At 38.3% G+C, this 19219-nt stretch overlaps 1 protein-coding gene across 4 annotated transcripts; it reads right to left on the bottom strand.

Annotated features, from left to right (window-relative positions):
• Positions 1-3771: 3771 nt before the first annotated feature.
• Positions 3772-6205, bottom strand: LOC134649331 (uncharacterized). Of its 4 annotated transcripts, none has more exons than XR_010096955.1 (3): positions 5825-6205; positions 4892-4988; positions 3772-4427 (listed from the first exon to the last, which is right to left on the bottom strand). XR_010096955.1 is itself a non-coding variant. In XM_063504037.1 (3 exons), exons 1-3 carry the CDS (start codon positions 6150-6152, stop codon positions 4417-4419), a joined length of 330 nt encoding a protein of 109 aa, XP_063360107.1. In that variant the 5' UTR covers positions 6153-6205; the 3' UTR covers positions 3772-4416. The 4 variants fall into 4 exon arrangements, 3 of the variants coding, with proteins under 3 accessions (XP_063360107.1, XP_063360105.1, XP_063360106.1); XM_063504037.1 differs by having other exon boundaries at positions 5931-6205; XM_063504035.1 differs by having other exon boundaries at positions 4892-6205.
• Positions 6206-19219: the final 13014 nt, after the last annotated feature.

Below are 19219 nucleotides of genomic sequence, written 5' to 3'. Positions count from 1 at the left end.
AAGGTCTGTGAACCTCACCCTTGCTGTCGTTGTGGGGGTCAGGTCGACACCCTCAGGCACCACGGATTACATTGTCAATCGAGTGCTGGGCGAATTTTTAGACACGGGGCACTTAATGACCTCATCCGTAGGGCTCTCGGCACGGCTTCCATACCAGCAACCCTGGAGCCAGTAGGTCTATCCGCGGCGGACGGTAAAAGACCCGACGGATGTACGCTCGTGCCTTGGTTTCTGGGACGGCCCTTGGCATGGGACGTGACTTGTGTAGACACACTGGCCCCGTCCCATGTCCGGCGCTCTTCCGGAAGGCCAGGTGCAGCGGCTGACGACGCCCAGACTGCCAAGTGCCGCAAATACGCATTTCTGAAAAATAATTACGAATTTGCGGCACTTGCGGTCGAGACTTTTGGGCCTTGGTCGTCAGACACCAAAACATTAATAAAGGTAATCCCGAAAACTTGTTGGGGTGTCTGGCGACCTACGAGCAGGGTCATATTTTGCCCAAAGGCTAAGTTTAACCATATAGCGGGGAAATGCGGCCAGTGTCCTGGGGACTATGCCCCAGGTGACATTAGGTTTCGTATATATAGGTTAACTTACTTGGTAACTTTGACTCCACTTAAAAATTAACATTATGTTCAGTCTTGAAACGTATACTGGAGAATACAAAATGCGCTTTTATGTTTTAATTAACTTTTATTGAAGTTTTGAATTAAATAAAAATACAGTGATCGCGGGACGTGCCGGTTAGTTCGGATCGAGAAGGAAGAGAGAGAGTTGCCATATACATTTTTAAGGCAACTACAAATGTGTTGCTATATAATAAAAATACTTAAGCTAAGTTTACACTCTATATGTTTTGTATTAAACATAGTTGGGGCCAGGCAATATTACATACAGGTAAAGAGTGGACCCGCCAATAGAAACCTAAACATAAGGCAAGTTATTAATACTACATTACAGGTAAAGGACATAATTTAGTTATGGCTCTACGAAATATCTTATTATTAATCTTAACATCAGCTACCCTTACTAATCCGTCCCTACCAGGGAACGTTTTTACTATACGAGCCATTGGCCAATTTAATGGAGAGGTGTTCATATTCTTTACAATTACCAAATCACCTTCCTTTAAATTAGTTTGCTGGTATTTCCATTTGGGGCGGCTTTGTAGCTGGGTCAAATAACTTTGAGACCAAGTTTTCCAAAAGTCTTGCTTAAGCTTAGTGCACATTTTCCAAAATGGAACCCGATTTACTGAGGTTTCAGTGAGATCTATTTCAGGATAAGCAGTCAAGGCTGCGCCACAAATGAAGTGTCCAGGAGTTATATAATCACAATCATTAGAAATAGCAGATAGTATAGGTCTACTGTTCAAAATGCCTTCAATCTCTATGATTACAGTGTTTAGTTGTTCGTAGGTCAAACATAGATTGCCTACTATTCTTTTAAAGTGGTGTTTTACACTTTTGACGCCACTTTCCCAAATTCCTCCAAACGTTGGAGAATAACTCGGTATCCAATTAAAAGTTATATAGTTATTTGAGCAATATTTGTTGACAGAGTCTCTACAATCTTTGGAGGAAAATAGGTCATACAAGTCTTTTAATGTATTAGAAGCACCTTTGAAGGTTTTTGCATTGTCACAAAATATGTTTGTGGGCATGCCACGCCGAGAAATAAATCGTTTAAGACATGCTAAGAAAGTTTCAGTCGTGAGATCAGAAACAAGTTCTAAGTGTATCGCTTTTACAGCAAAGCAAACAAAAAGCGCGATGTAGCCTTTTGTAATAATAGGTTTTCTAATGCGAGAAACCTTTACGTTAAACGGACCGCAGAAATCAATTCCTACATGCTGAAAGGGCCTGCTCTGAGTGATTCTTTCTTTAGGAAGATCTCCCATCAACTGCTTTGCTGCTTCAGCTTTCATACGTATACATTTTATACATTTATGCACCACCTTTTTTACCTCTCGTATACCATTCACAAGATGATGTCTCTGAGATAGAGAGCCTAATACTAGCCTAGCGCCTGCATGCATAAGTCTTAAGTGCTCTCGTTCTATAATGAGATCGGTAATAAAGGAGTTTTTTGGAAGTATAGTCGGATGCCGCTTGTCATAAGACAGGTTCTCTGCATTTTGCAGTCTCCCCACGGCTCTAATTACACCGTTTTTATCTAGAAATGCTAATTGATCACTAATTGTCACAGGCTTATTTTTTGAGAGCAGGACTAATTCTTTACTAAAATGCTCTGCCTGTGTACAACGTACTATCTTCAACATAGAGTCACGCAATTCCCTAGAAGTTAAATTTCTACTTGTTATTTTGTTGTCTTTGTTCAAGCAGTTATTGTAAAATCTATAAATAAAGCCTATTACTCTTTGAAGTTTATTCAAGTTAGAATAATTTTTTAATAAATCTAGAGGCTCTACATTTGTGGTATGGCACAAAATTCCCTCTACATCGTTAGAAGACGCATTCAATGAAGCACCATGCGAGTCTACATGTGTCATGATATCGTCATAATTAAATTCTTCTAAGTTTGTATGTGTATAATTTACATCACAAAGACTTGGCGAACCATGCCACCATAAATCACACTCCTGCAGCGTATGTGGTTCGACTCCCCTTGATAATAAGTCAGCAGGATTATCTTTTGACCTAACATACAGCCATTGTGAGTTTTCAGTAAGCTCTACTATTTGTTTGACTCTATTTTTTACATATATAGTACTTTTTACTGCCTCTGTTTTGATCCACCACAATACGATTTGGGAATCACTATAAAGATACATTTTATGAGGAACTCTATCTTTTAAAATCTTACTGACTCTACTTGCCAATTGCGCTAAAAGTAGAGCAGCAGAAAGCTCCAATTGAGGTATGGTGTGAGATTTAGAAAGTGGGGACACACGGGATTTGGAACACAACAAGTTCACTTGAACCGAGCCATCAGTCATAAAAACTCTTAGATAGAGACAGCTCCCGAAAGCTTTAAGAGATGCATCGGCATACCCTACTAGCTCTACACGTGATACTAATTTAAAATTTACACATCTATCTATTTTAATTTGACCCATTTGTTTTAAATTATTTAAAAAGTTTGACCAGTATAGGAACTTTTCATTTGGGATTGTAGAGTCCCAATCTTTACGCATAGAGCTATGGAGTTCTTGCATGAATAGTTTGGCCACCACAATTACGGGGCCAATTAAACCAAGTGGGTCAAACATTTTCCCTATATAGCTGAGAATTTTTCTTTTTGTATTCAGTATTGTTGCCTCATCAAGTGCAGGACAAGAGAAACTCAATTTATCTGAGTTTATTTCGAGTGTGAGACCTAATGTCTTCACGGTGTCGTTTTGACCTATCTCTACACTATCAATTTGTCTGTGCTCAACTGGTATATCGCTTAAAATTGGAGCGTGGTTCGAGCACCATTTATGTAATGAGAAACTACCTAACTCCAGAAGCTCTACAATTTGCCTTTTCAGCTCTTGAAGTGTCTCTACATCATCAGCGCCAGTCAACACATCATCAACAAATGTATTTTTATAAATAGCCTGAGCGGCCAAAGGAAATTGATCCTTATGCATATTTGCTAGCTCATTTAGAGCTCTTGTAGCTAAAAATGTACTCGATTTTAAACCGTACGTAACAGTTTGAAGCTGCAAGCAGTTGATAGGGTCTTTGGGCGATTCGCGCCATAATATGTTTTGAAGTCCGCGTTGATGTTCATTAATAAAAACACAAAAAAACACAAGTCAAAATAAAGGGATAAGTCCTGAATAAAATAAGGATATCAAAGAGCTCACTCTGTACAACAGGTCCGTTCAGCATGACTTGATTCAGCGATGTCCCATTTCTAGATCTCATTGATCCATCAAAGACCACACGATGAGGTGAGGTTCGACTGGAAGGATTGAACACGCAGTGGTGTCCTAGAAAAAACACAGGACCATTTAAATCATAACCCTCAATATCAACTATCTTTGCATGTCCTAATTCCAGATATAGGTCAATAAATTTTTTATATTGTTCAAATAACAAAGGATCTTTTTGTAACCTTTTTTCTAACATTATGAATCTATTATAGGCAACAGAAAATGAGTCACCTAGGCCTAACTCTTCCATGGGGAAAGCTAATGGCATATCAACATAAAATATATTGTCTTTTAGTGATACAGAGTCCTGAAATATTTTTTCAGCTTGAATAAACTCATCATTTGTAGATTTTTCCACTTCAGGAAGCTTTTCAGAGAGCCAAAATTGCTCCATTACATTTTCCAATTTTTCACCATCAGATATATTAATTAAATTTGTTACAATATTACATGTAGTACCTTGCTCGGGGATACTTCCTCCGACAACATATCCTAACATGGTATTCTGAAATACCGGTCCATTTTCAGTTTTAATGCAGCCCTGCAACAATATAGCAAAATAGATGTTTGCTGCAAGCAACAGAGGGATATCATTTGTAATGTAAAACGTGTCATCAGCTAAAGTTATATTTTTTGGGATATGATATTTAGATACATCTAATGTTCTTTGAGACAGTTTGGAAGTAATTTCATCACTAATATGACATTTTAATATTATTTTAACATTATTTTTACAAGACTGAAGAGTCAAAATTACATACTCATTCACTTTACATAGTTGTTTACGGAAACCAATAATATTGTTTGGTTCCATCATCGGTTTTAAGCCAAGCCTGCTTACTAAATCTGAACGTATAAAACTGCCTTGAGATGCAGTATCCAGTAATGCCTTGCATGTCACCTCTTCATTATTTTTAGTTATTAATTTGACCTTTATGGTTGGCAGCAAAACACCACTATCGGACACACAATTTAAAATAGTATTAACAGCAATGTCAAACTCACCAGCATCGGATGATAGTGGCTGCTGACTGTCATCATTATTTGTCCTGGGCTTGTCCACATTCACATTGCGCTCCTGATGCAGCAATGTGTTGTGGCCCTGTTTACACATTTTACATTTAAAAGTAAATTTACATTTACCATCATGGTTATTAAGGCATACATTACACATGTGCTTTTCATTTACATAAGATTGCCTCTGAGCGATAGGCAAAATTTTAAATATAGGACAGTTATATATCTGATGGTCTTTATTATCACAATACCTACAGGGCGGCAACGACTTCGATACCACATTTGTAACCTTAGGTATTGATTTGTGAGTACCTTCATAGCAAGTACTTTTATTATTAACATGTTTGTTAGCACCATCATAGTAGGTACTATGTTTATTTTGATGACTATCTTCGAGCGCTATAGCACGCTTTTCTAAATATTCAATGAAACCAGCCATCGTAGGCATGGTGTCTGAGTCCCGGTCTAATTGGTATGCCCGGTTTGTGAATTGATCTAACTTTCGAGTCAAAATTGATATCAAAAGCATGTCCCATTTATCAACGGGTTCATCTAGATTTTTTAATGCATGCATCTGTTGATTTATTTGTGAAACAAATGTTCGTATGGAAGCCGCTGTGCCCTTTTGTATATTAGAAATATCTAACAATATACCTATATGATTTGCAACTAATCTAGCCTTATTGTCAAATCTCTTTTTTAATAATTGTATTGCTTCTTTATATGACTCATTTACCAACGGCAAATTCAGAATAACCGCCAACGCATCGTCCTGTAGGTACTTTCTCAAATAAAAAAGCTTTTGCACATCAGACAGCGAGGTATTCCGATCAATGACAGCAGTAAATAAGTCGAAAAAGGGTTTAAATTTAGTGAAATCCTTTCCGTCATAAAAGGGTATTTCAATTGTGGGTAACTTACATGTGGATGCGTTGTGGCACTCCGAAGTCACTTTTGTATTTAACATTTTAAGAGAGCTATTTATTTTTGCTAATATGGAATAGTATTTCTCTTCAATATCTCCCACCTGTTCACCGTCGCCTTCATCAATGCTTAGGATGTCCATTTGCACCTTTTCGTAATCTTTTAAGGTGGAAATAAGCTTCTCTTTACGCGCCTCTAATATATCGGCGCTGGCGGCTGCCAAAGCTACGGGATCCTTGACAAAACTGTCGATTCTTGTAATGGTTCCTTTGCACTGTGAGCGTATAACACGTAACTTTTTTAATTTCTCCATTTCGGTAGACATATTAACCTGTATTTATGACAAACGAAGGCACAAACACTTTTAAACGAAGGCACAGAGACACGATTGCAGTTTGTTTTGATTTTTATTTGAACGTCAATGTCAAATGTGACATGAACGTGACAGATGACACAAAATGTCAAAAACCGCTGCGAAGTTCCGCAAGATGGCTGCGGTCCGCGCCAACTTCACTTTATATTGAAAAATGAGGAATGCCGGTGGTCGAAAAATTCGACATAAACCGAATTACTTGCGGTTTTTGATGATGCTCTTTTCTTCAATCCGTGTATGATTTTCGTTCTATTATAGATAGAACGAAGTTGCAGGCCAGCAGCGCCAGCCTAGGCACTGCCACGACGAGATACCAGCCGGTATAGACGGCCAGCCAGCTCGCGCACACACTTGCCGCGAACACTATTTCGACGAAACATCGTACACTGATACTTTTCCTTAGAAGGACCACTTGCGCATGGAGAATACAAAATGCGCTTTTATGTTTTAATTAACTTTTATTGAAGTTTTGAATTAAATAAAAATACAGTGATCGCGGGACGTGCCGGTTAGTTCGGATCGAGAAGGAAGAGAGAGAGTTGCCATATACATTTTTAAGGCAACTACAAATGTGTTGCTATATAATAAAAATACTTAAGCTAAGTTTACACTCTATATGTTTTGTATTAAACATATACATTTTTTGTTTTTTGTATATTTTGAAGGCGCTCCGCTCCCTACAGCCAAAACGGATTTACAATTTTAACATGTGAGGTACATATTATGAGGATACGTTTTAGCCATGTGTCTAGAACCGGCTGAAGTTTACAAATAAAAATCGTGAGTAAACTAAAGATAAAACTATCAAATCAGACTATCTATATACTCAAACACTAAAGTGAAATACATATGAACGTTATATTAATACCATCGCTAATTCAATATTCCCCATAATTTTCTTTCACCAACAAAAGGGTTCATACAAATGATATTAAACTTCCATTCCACGTGATAGTGCGCCATAAGTATTAATCAGAGTAGGGTAACAAGGTTTCTGGCCGTAATCGGATAGTCTCAGCAGGGCGCTGGCCAGTTTATTAGATTGTCACCCTAACCTGAAAGCAAGGAATTGCAAAAATGGCGGGACTTCTTCGTGTATGAGATTTGGATTCAATTTTCATTACGTTAGTGGAGTTGTTATCCAATTTTTATTTGTTAGTGGTGATAAAATCTTTGATAATAAAGTAATAGTATTAACAGCATAATAGGTATTATATAGGTATTAAGTAATATATATCTTCGGAATTATACCTGCATCAAAATAAAATAAAGAGAGATAATTACCAGTATTGAAATTTCGCATTTTTTTTCCAGGTTCTAGCTGATAATTTTACTTTTGGATTAGGTAGACAATTATAATATATTTATGAAGACGGGCCTTACGAGCACTAAGAATGATGCCAGTACAGCGGTGTCACGCAGACGAATTCGAGCCAATCGTGCAGTCTAACGCCACAACGCGATTGGTTGATGAGTTCGCATCACGCGCGCGATTGGTCGTAACTAGTTGCGTTACACTCCGTTCGTCAGACTCGAAAAAGAGATCAAAGTTTATCGAACTCAAACGCAACACAATTGCATCTATATCGTTTGCCAACCGTTCACCTACATCCATTAATGAGTAAAAAATCTCCGTTGCAGGGGTCGGCACAATGGGCACGTGGCCAGGGGTGCGGAGGGGGAGGTAATGCAATATTTGTCCGGCGACACACGGCACGCGTGCATTGTGCACCTCGCCAGGGGTGCGGAACTGTGGATGCTGCGAATTGTTTGGACTTTTTATAAGTAATTCTCGATTATTTAAAGACGGTCGGATGTCAGGTGTAGCTGCATAGCTCATGCGGTGTCGTTGTTGCCGCCGCTATATTTGTTAATTACTTAATAAAATGATTGACGGAGTGAACGTCATAATCCAGAAGTAATGCGACGATAAACTAAAAAGGAAACTGACAGATACAGCAGCCACAACAACGACGCCGCAACAGTAATGCAGCTGGAGTTGACATCCGAACGCCCCCCTAAAAGTTGATTCGGATTGTGACGGCACATGCAATCAATTTTATCCATCAGAAAAATAAAAAAGCAACCAGATGTCATGTTAGCCTAGGATTTAAACCCTGCGTACAATGATTTGTACCTACATTTCTATTCCAAATTCAAAAACTAAACAACTACTTCTGGGTCTCAGAAGGATAGAATAGGTACAAATATAGCGTAAGAATTAGCGGCCCTCACGACAGCACTTTTCCGAGTATAGGTAACCTTGATATGTCCAGATGCTCCATGAGGCCATTTTCTCTTTGCGGTTTAAAAGAATTAGTACAGTATATCTATATTCTTGACAAAACTCATGTCAGGTAACTTTCAGGTCACTGAAATTAAAAGTATTTCTCTGCGATTATTACAAAGTGATTTAGGTTAACAACCCCTGCCCCACTAATCCCGCATGGGGCGTCGATAAAAAGATAAAGCGGGAGCGCCGCGTGCGCACAAAAAATCGTTCTAACGACTCGCCTATATATACAAAAACATCCTAACTCTCAAGCATTTACAAGGCATTTACGTCCTTGCTTAAGTAAACCATTCACGACTCAAAAAGAGCGTAACGGCTATTGATATACTCGGCGCTTGCGTCATTTTTCCACATGATGGTTTCAGAACGCTTTAAATTAAAAGGTCGTAAGTGTAATACTAAAGGTAAGGCGTTTAGGATGTTTCTCAAATAATAGTTGCGACGGCTTATCGCGCCTGCGCTACAAATGAGCTTAATTATAATACCTTGGGGGACGTGTGACTAAATAAACAGGCGGCAGGAGGTCGCGTGGGTTTTTTTATTGTCGATGGGAACGCGGTGGGAAGAGGTGAGATCTTAGACAAACGTTTTTTGTTTTATTATTTATACTTATACAATTTACTATAATCTATACTTTTGTAGCGTAGGGCCTGCACACGGCCTACTTGGGTCTACCTCCTACCGGCCTCGTTTTTCAACGTTTTCTAATAAACGTCTTCTAAAGTTGTTAAATTTACCACCCAGAGTTTGGTTTGGTGTTGTCAACTAAAACATTCGTATCTTTTCTCCATGTAGGTACCTACCTACTCGTATGATCCCCTACCTCATAAGGTGTGATGAATTGGAATCTACAATTTATAAGTTTTTTTTAAATTTCTTTTATAAATTTAACTACAAAAAACATCACGTGTACCTTCACGAGAGCCCTCAGTAGCAACAGGTTAATGATGTTGGATTTACCTACACTACTCTCTTGTCACTATAAAAGAATTAACAAAAAACACTAATTATAACGCAACTTTAAAAGATGCAGCCCCTACATTTGACAGACAGACTAACCCTTTTGCCCACCGTATTATCAGTTCCCCAATAGCCAAAAAGCTAAACCAACATACCCGCTGCACATGCAACCATGAATGAAAGAATTCAACAATGAAACAATAACGGATGAGCCTCACGCACTATCGCGTACGCATATTTCATCGTTCAAGGGATAATAGAGCTTAACTCTTTGTCAATAAGGTAGTAATGCAATAACATAACGTTGTGAAACCGGTTTTTGGATGTGATAAATCATACGATACATCTGGCTGGACTGTCCATTGATACTAACGGTGATAAAATTTATTAGTTCGAATATTTATGATTAATTTAACAATTTGAAGGTTACATACTTAACTATTAGGTAAGTATTAATAATTACCATAATAAAATTATAAACTGAAATATAATGTCATATACCTACTAAGAAAAAGTGACCAAGGCCTCCGTGCCCAAGGCTGGAATCGAACCAGCGTCCTCTGCTATCGCGGTAGGTGCCTGAGCATTTCGGAATATTTTCTGAAAATAATTGAATTTGTTCTAGTACTTCTAAGGCCCAAGTTGCACCATCCCGGGGTTAAGGGGTTAAATCGTTAACCTAGTGTAGAATTGTACTGGTAACCATGGTAACTCTAGGTTTAACCGGTTAACCCCGGGTTAGTGGAATGGTACAAGTGGGCCTAATAGAATTATCATAATTTCCATGTCTTCCCGTCGCAAAGGACACGGAACATACTCGTACAATGACAGTCGTAATTCATGTCATTACGAGGGGAAAGGTACTGTAACGGTCCACTTTTGAACCTTTGTTGTCACCCTACTGTCACAGCGCGGATTGGCTGCGGGCGCGTGTTGCGCATGCGACGATTGTTCTTTCGTTTTTGAAGCCAGTTGGTCGATGGAACTTTGAAGTAGTAAAAAAATACACGATTATGAAAAGTAAAAAAGGAAAAAATCTATTAAAATGTAATTGAATTTATTTCAATAATATTTCTGTCTAGTTATACTCGTATCTTACCGTAGGTACACTGTCTAAAATATACAATACAAAACCATTTATTGATACCACACACAGTTTAAAATAATGTACTGTAACATATTGAGGTGACAACAGGCGGTCTTATTGCTTAAGAGTGATCTGAAAATTAATGTCTCAACTTTTATGTTGAAAAAATCGACAGCATCGTTGGAGCCATTTCACACAACGATTTATTGTGAGGGAGTGTCATTATATAAACGAAATATTTTCATAGAAATTTGTCACTAATGACGACATGGCCACACTTAGTCATATCAAATTGCATACAAAGTTAACTTGGTCTGAGTACTCTGACTCTTCAACTTTTTTTAGATACCTTAATTTAGATTAAACCTACTTATAGATAAGTGCAATGGAACTTATATCTCGTAATATTATTCTTATCGTACTTTCACAATAACAGGGGTCACTTAATAGCTCATAATTAATTAATCTTGACCATTGTCCTTCCCTTTCATGCAACCCTTCTCCGAATATATAATTTCAACCTCAATACCCAAAACTACGCGTCAGAGACACGCGTTCACGATATATTAAAAAGGTAAAGGTACCTTTAGGTAGGGGACCCAAGGTATCGTTAACTAAATGAACGGTTTACCCGCATACATGTCTGACATCTCAGAAAGGTGTTAGAACTCCATGCGTGGTATTAAGTTTATAACCTTTCGGTTTTGAACGGGGCACCCTTGGCTTCCATAATTGGTCGTTTTCACTTATTCTGGCCCATTTTTAATGTGCTGTGAATTGGCTTGATTGTTTGTTTATCGTTTCAAGTACTCGTAGTTTTATAAGTTTAACACTTACTGTGGATTTAAAAATAATGGGTGGGTTTTTTGTCAAATCTAGGACAGTTCTGTTTGAGATATGTTGAAAAAAAAAGAGCTAATAATTTAGATACACAGCAATGTTAAAACAATATTATAACCCTGGTTACGGTACGCTACTTGCAGACCGAATTTCACCTTTATTGAGATCGAGAGATTGAGTCCGGTTTCCTTATATTGGTTTCCTTCACTGACCATCGACTAGTAAATATCTACCGATACCTACCTTATATACAGTCAGCATAGTAGCGTATAACACAACGCTCCAAGTAATTATTTTCCAAATTGAGATATAAGTACCTACGCGTACCTATATCTGCGGTTCGCATCCTAAAGTATCAGTCACAGTCTAATAGGGACATTTAACCTATCAGAAAAAGGTATAGGTAGGTAGGTATTAGATTCTTTTGAAGCATTCTAATCTTGAAGACCTAATTCTGAGGTTCCGAGAAACTCATCAGTACAATGTAAGCCAATTCGAAGGGTTTGATTGAATACAACGTTAGTTATCTAGACACTGGTAAGTATAGGTACCTACTAAAGTTGAAGTGAATGGTAGACTAGATCTAGGTCTAGATCTAGGTGATGACGTCATAGGCAGTCGCTGAACCCGTCAATTGGCGATGGTCGGTGACCGCTCCAGGTGGCGCGTGACTCACGCAATTTGCTCAATGGGACTCACGTGAGAACGAGGGTGCTGTGGAGCCGGCGTTTATTTTTTTTTTTCTTGGTAATGTAACCTACGTAAGGTGACATTAAAAACATTCCTGCGCAGCATTTCAGGACTATCCATGCTGAAAGAAAAATGTCAGTGTCAATCACCTAATTAAATTCTAACCAATTTTAAGGTTTTCTTCGCGACAGCAACAACCAGCTCATTTGATCAAAAAGATTGACGATGAATCGATGACATCGCCAATTTCACGCAGTTATTGTCATTCACATGAACATCTGTTTTAATATAAACTGAATCGGGATTGTTATTATTTGGCCTATGATTCGTGATCACAGGCAAACTGGTGAGGAATTATATCAGTATCTTCTGGCCGCACTGTTCAATTACAGTTTAAGTTAGTATAACATCAGTTTTATCTTTTAGTCGGTCAAAATGCTGACCTTATCAATTTTATGACTCAAATTACCACGTATCACCTACCTACCTACAGATCACTTTTTTTGCAATTTAGGTGACGAATGACCAATAGTATCTTTTCGTCGCCAAAATTAAATAAAAATACAACTCCAGGCCTCCTTTAGCCAGTTGACCTTTAGCCAGTTGACCCACATGGCTCCCAATTGAGAGTTATTTGGTCTGATCGCCGCAGGTGCGGGCGTAGGTGCTGTTACCACTCTCCCCACACAAAAGGTCGTAACACCCACACTTCTTCATGCAACTTACGACTATTACTTCCAAGAGGATGGGCCACTTACAACGGTTCATTCATCAAAATTATTCGGAATCGGAGCAGATGCCATTATACTGTCTGTTTTCATCTTGAAAGTGCAGGCTTGGGCGAAGGAAATGGAAAGTTTACTACGCCTAAGCTAATTCTAATGCCATTTTGAGTTTTTGCTTTGATTATAGGTGTAGGTAATCACTAAGGAAAAGCACACTGTTCCTTAACACATAAACCTACCGAGCACCAACCTGTATTTTGTTACATATAATGCTCGTTAGTGAATGAATCATTTTTAGGGTTCCGTAGCCAAATGGCAAAAAACGGAACCCTTATGGATTCGTCATGTCTGTCTGTCTGTCTGTCTGTCCGTCTGTCCGTCCGTATGTCACAGCCACTTTTTTTCCGAAACTCTAAGAACTATACTGTTGAAACTTGGTAAGTAGATGTGTTCTGTGAACCGCATTAAGATTTTCATACAAAAATAGAAAAAAAAAACTATAAATTTTGGGGGTTTCCCATACTTAGAACTGAAACTCAAAAAAATTTTTTTCATCAAACCCATACGTGTGGGGTATCTATGGATAGGTCTTCAAAAATGATATTGAGGTTTCTAATATCATTTTTTTCTAAACTGAATAGTTTGCGCGAGAGACACTTCCAAAGTGGTAAAATGTGTCCCCCCCCTGTAACTTCTGAAATAAGAGAATAATAAAACTAAAAAAAATATATGATGTACATTACCATACAAACTTCCACCGAAAATTGGTTTGAACGAGATCTAGTGAGTAGTTTTTTTTTAATACGTCATAAATCCCCTAAATACGGAACCCTTCATGGGCGAGTCCGACTCGCACTTGGCCGCTTTTTTCATTATAACTTTTCAGATAACTAGGTAAGTCAAATGGCAATGAAGATGCCAATTTATAAGTCTAGCAGTATCTATAAACTAGCAGAATATCGAAAGGTGTATCAGATCAAAACGGAAGCGAATAAACTATATAATGCCGTTTATTTACCAGAAGCATAATATTATTTTGTTTAGGTACTATAACCACATAATTATGTAGCAACAAGCATTGATAGGGTTATAAGTTTCATCCTCAAATTATAAATTAGCCAAAATTAGCATGTATCTTTTTACGAAAACGTTTTTAAACTTCAAAAACAATAAGTTACCCAAAACAAATGCAACCGACATCGACACCGCGGCCACCAACTAACCATATTAAAACCTTTCCCTAAAGGTAAATTAAAACAAAAGTTAAATAAAAGCCTTATTCTTCACGTCACACGCACGGAGGGCCTTTGTCCCGACTAGTAAATTAAATAAAGAGGTGTCGCCCGCACGATAGTTCACAAAGCGCCCGCATGGTTTCAAAAGGTGAGGTCTCGTAACATGAGCAGTCACTGATATCAGGATGAGGGAAAGATTTTGGTGTCAAAATTTATTTTACTGTCAATTTAGTCGTCATACCAGCCAAAACATGACTACTACCAGTACTACCTCTTGATCAAAAGCTGAAAACATCTTCACAAAACCAATCGCTTCATACAAGGAGCTTAACCATTTCTCTATCCACTTTTTTATGATACAAGAGGCAAACGCGCAGACGTATCGCCTGATGGGTAAGCGATTACCGTCGCCCATGGACATCCGCAACACCAGTGTATGACAACAACTATATCTTGCATTGCATCAGACATGCATTAATTAAGCAACATACCTACCAAACCCTATCTGACCTTGGCATACCATCAAGCACTCCTAATTCCTACCAATTGCTACAAAAACCTTGTCACAATACCCCTCACAGGCAACTTATAAGTGAAATTGTCAGATAAGTTAATTCGACATGGCACTACACGATGCATCAAGCGTCTGGCTGACCCAGGAACCTTGTCGCTGTTATCCCACATATAGCTTGATGAGTGATATAGTAGGAACGGTTATTGTGACAAGGGGATAAGTGCTCTGTCTGGCAAGCTCGTTGCTACAATTGGCATGCGGGTTCGCAGAATGGTGTAGATGGAAAGATAGTGCAAGATTTTTAATGATACCCGCAGAATATTTTGGATTATTAAGATACGAGTATTAATACTGTTAATTATCTGGGGCATAGGTTAGCAGAGTATTTGATGGTAATTTGTTTTTGTGATGTGTTAATACATTATAAGGCCATCCCTCCTAATTTATAAATGCGAAAGTAGCCCTGTTTGCCTAGCTGTCTAAGCTGTTACCTTTTCACGCTTAAACCGCTGAACCAATTTAAAATTTGGTATGGAGATAGTTTGGGACTCGGGGAAGGGCATAAGACCGAAATCAGCCACCAATCTGTTAACAATTTGGTCCACCTACCATCACTCTGCCATTGCAACTTATCCGCCCAATTCCATTGTCATAGACATTTCGAGAGACGAGAGACATTTCGTATATTTTGACCTCTCGTAAGCACGAAACTAAACCTTTTATTCGGTGACAAACCTGCATACGGCCCGCCTAATAGTAAGCGAGTATCAAGGCGTATGGACGTATGCAACAGTACTTCTATGATGTACAGTAAAGAAAAAGAAAACACAACTTTAATAGTGATTTATAGAGGCTTAGCTACCTCTGTAAACATTCGTCAAAAATCTCAATCAAAACCCAAAAGGTTAGAAAGAACAAAAGTAAATCCATAACGACGATCATAATCCATAATCCTGTAATTATCTTTCTTATATCTTTCCTAAAATGGCTACAGATATAAGTCATTACGATTTTCGTGTAGCTTGTAAAAGATTCATTCTAAACTGGCTTAAGTATCCGAAATTGTGAATGTATATAAGTCGTTTTAAATTTGGGGCGGTTTTGGGCGGTAGATATTACGGAACGAACCTGCGGGCACGTATAGCAGTTATTAAAACATCGAGGTTCGACATCACGTTAATTACTTAAGCTGGGACACAGGGGAATTCGAAAAACAGTAAGTCAAGCATTTACCAAGTTTTTGTCTGCGTTTAAAGTCAGCCAAACGACAATATAGTATTAGCCACATTTCGTGGGAATGAACTGACATCATCATGAGGCCTTTAACATCTTGACAGATGATTTATGCAGCGTCTGTATGCGAGCAACAACGTCTTTCGTGGCTGTAGGTACCTATAAGTAACTTGTACTGTTTGAGTTACAATTGCTAGGTAGGTGTACCTATAATTTAGATTATTTACTGTAGTTGACGCTGTTAAAGCGTAGTGAGTTCAGGCAGCAGTTTTTGAAAAACCGTAGCGAGTTAGATAATTTCGGTTACCAATAAATATAAATAGCAATTTTGAGGCCTTTCTTTAGTAACTTAGGAAATGTATATAAATGTAGGTATAAACACACCATATTTTTTTTGTATACAGTAGCAGTTTTCTTACTGTTATCAACCCGTCCACTGCGCCGGAACTGCCCAGTTTGCGCCGGCGGCCGGTATAAATTTAACCCGTGTTTGACTTAACAGTTTCCCTGCTACCGGCTCGTGTGGATTAAGGTTTCGTTAATCGTTTATTAAATATTTTACAGCGCTTAAATTAATTTCACAGCTCAATTTATTAAGGTCGCTATGATTTCATTAGGAATACATTTTTAACCGCGCGTTGGTAGCCTAGTAAGAGCGTCCAATTTTCAATTCGGAGTCAGCGGGTTCGAACTTCGAATCCTGGCTCGTACCAATGGACAAGGATAGAAAGATCTTTTTATTTTATTTTTAATATGATCTTCTCGTTTCGACCACTCGAGCCTGCTTTTCCACCAATGTGCATAGCCTCCTGAGACTAAATGTAATTTACAATGTACATATTCGTGCAATCTTATAAAGTAGCATTTCTATTGTTTCATTGCTTTTTAAAACAAACGAAATTTGTTCTAATTTACTTATAGAATAGGGTTCAAATTAAAAATTTGAAAAGTTTATATGGTGGGTCTTACGAGGATAGAATGCGTCTAAGTCATCCCGCCATCTCCTTTTCGGTCTGCCTGCACCGTCTAATGGTGTTCCGTGGTTCCCACTCGGTAACCATTTTAATCCAGCTATCCGAGTGCATTCGCCAGATATGTCCAGCCTAAATAAGCGGGCATCTCGCTCGTTTCTTCCCAGAACGTGCAGAATGTGGAATCAGTTGCCTCCTGAGGTATTTTCTTTGCACTAAAGTCTATTTTTTTATTCGGTAGACTGAAATGACAGTTCATAGTATGAACATAAAATGTCATTTCAAACTATGAAATGTCATTTTAGTCTACCGAATAAAAAAATAGACTTTATATACGACATGGGATTCTTCAAGAAGCGGGTATTTAGGGTTATTAAAGGTCGGCAACGCTTGAGTGGCTCCTGTGATGTTGCTTATGTCCATGGGCGATGATGACCGCTTCCCATCAGGCGGCTCTTCTCCTCGTTTGTTGACTAGGTATCACATAAAAAAAGCCTAGTCCCAAAACTGCGGTCTTGACATCTAGATTCTACAACTTGAGTTCTGGAGCGTATTTCATTTGGGAAACTGTTTTTGCCCTAACCCGTAATAAAACCCGTATCTGAATAACAATAATGTGTGTTTAGTACGCACCTGGTAAGGGATGAAGTTACTGGGGTGCGCTTTGAGTAGATTTTAATAAAATTGTGGACAATGGTACCCAAACTCGGAATATATTGCATTGAAATGTTTAGTTAATTATGCGGGTTGAAATTAGGTAGGTAGGTACTCCCCCTTTCGTTTCGATATCGGTAATCCTATGAAAAAAACTTTTGCACAAATCAAATTTGGTTTATTTTTGCGGTAAACTGATACCTCACCAGAAAGGTAAATTAATTTAAAAATTTTTGCTTGCCTGGTTCGAAATACCTATATACAGTGTTTTTTCAACCATGACTCGAAGCCACAGGCACAACTAGTATTTAATAAAATCAGAAATTATATTACTATTACCGTATATGAAATAAATAAATTAACAGGTAAATGTACATTCATCAATAAATAAACTAACTTAACTAAATAAAACTAAATTAAAACTAAAAACTAATACTATATAAAATTAAAATAAATCTAAAAAGTTGGACCCCTTTGGCATGGTGCCGAAGACGCTGGCAGCATTTCCCCGCTGTATAGCGAGGCTAATACGCTGCGCGAGAAAGCTGCCAGCTCTTCGGTCACCAGTGAGGTCGATCAATCTTTTTGCCAGCTCTTTAAAAAGTTGTAGGGCACTAGGACCCCACGGGCCAAGGGTCTCAACCCCAAATGGCATAAAAATATACTCGGGGCCGAGACCCCTGTACTTATGCATTTTAAGCTTTTCGGCCGCTTTAGCCGCCGCACCAGCTTGGTTACTGGTTCCGGTGAGGTGGGAAGGGGCCAGTGTGTCTACACAGGTAGCGTCCCACACTAGCACCCTTCCCAAACCCCAAGGAACCAAGGACATACCGTCCGGCCTCTTGCCGTCGTCTCTGACTATGCCAGTTGGTATACCGTATATTATTTTCCGTAAATTATTTTCACGACTAATATTATACATAATCCATCCCTGATAATTAAACCTTAAGTTGAAAAGCAATAACCGTATATTAAATGCAAACAAATCGGAGTGCAAGTTATTAGTTCACCTGGGGGTTGTTTGCCGCAAACAATGGATGTTATTAACCCCTCCCGTATCTCTAATGAAGGTATAGATATATATATAGGAGGTATAGAGTAAATATACTGACGTTGATATAGATCTGTGTACATAAGTAGAGTACATAGATATAGTATTGCTATTAAAGTGTAGGTACCTATTTGAATGCCCAAGTTACACGATGCGCGACGACGCAAAATAACCGTGATCACAGCTGGTGCAACTCAGGTGAAACGTCGGAATTTAAGGTAAAAACAATGAAACTATATCGCGTTAGAACCGTTTGTGTAATTAAATATGTGACGCAAAATAAGCCAATACATACCTACATACATTTTTATCCCATGATACATTTATTCCACTCTTTACTTTATTTACTTGGTATACTTAGCTGGCTGACATCCCTCAACCTGTGCGTGACTCAAGACACTTGCTGCTTCGGACAGCTAAACTGTGGAATGCTGGAATGAAATGTCGCCCGCGGTACATATTTCTGGACCCATAAGACCTTCAAACTAGAAATTTTCATGAAAAGAGTCATCTTAAAAGTCTGGCAGCATACTTGCAAACCCTCTGGTGTTGCAGGTATCCATCGGCGACGGCAATAGTTTACTATCATGCGATTCTTCTGCTAGTATGCATCCTATATCATAAAGAAAACAAAGTTAAAACCATACTATTAGTTATTCTGTGTTAAAACGAAGTAACTAAGTAAAACCTGAGTAGTTTAAGTTATGTTTAATTTATAAGTATGTCATGCTCATGTTATTTTTCATTTGGTGAGCAATGAATAATA

The sequence above is a fragment of the Cydia amplana genome, chromosome 7 (assembly GCF_948474715.1).
Source record: "Cydia amplana chromosome 7, ilCydAmpl1.1, whole genome shotgun sequence".
NCBI lineage: Eukaryota > Metazoa > Arthropoda > Insecta > Lepidoptera > Tortricidae > Cydia > Cydia amplana.
Note: the sequence above shows the minus strand (reverse complement) of the source record. Positions and strands in the feature narration are given on the sequence as shown.

Bases quoted from the DNA above. Each gene is read 5' to 3' on its own strand.
- LOC134649331 (XM_063504035.1), bottom strand. From the start codon at position 6,152: ATGTCTACCGAAATGGAGAAATTAAAAAAGTTACGTGTTATACGCTCA.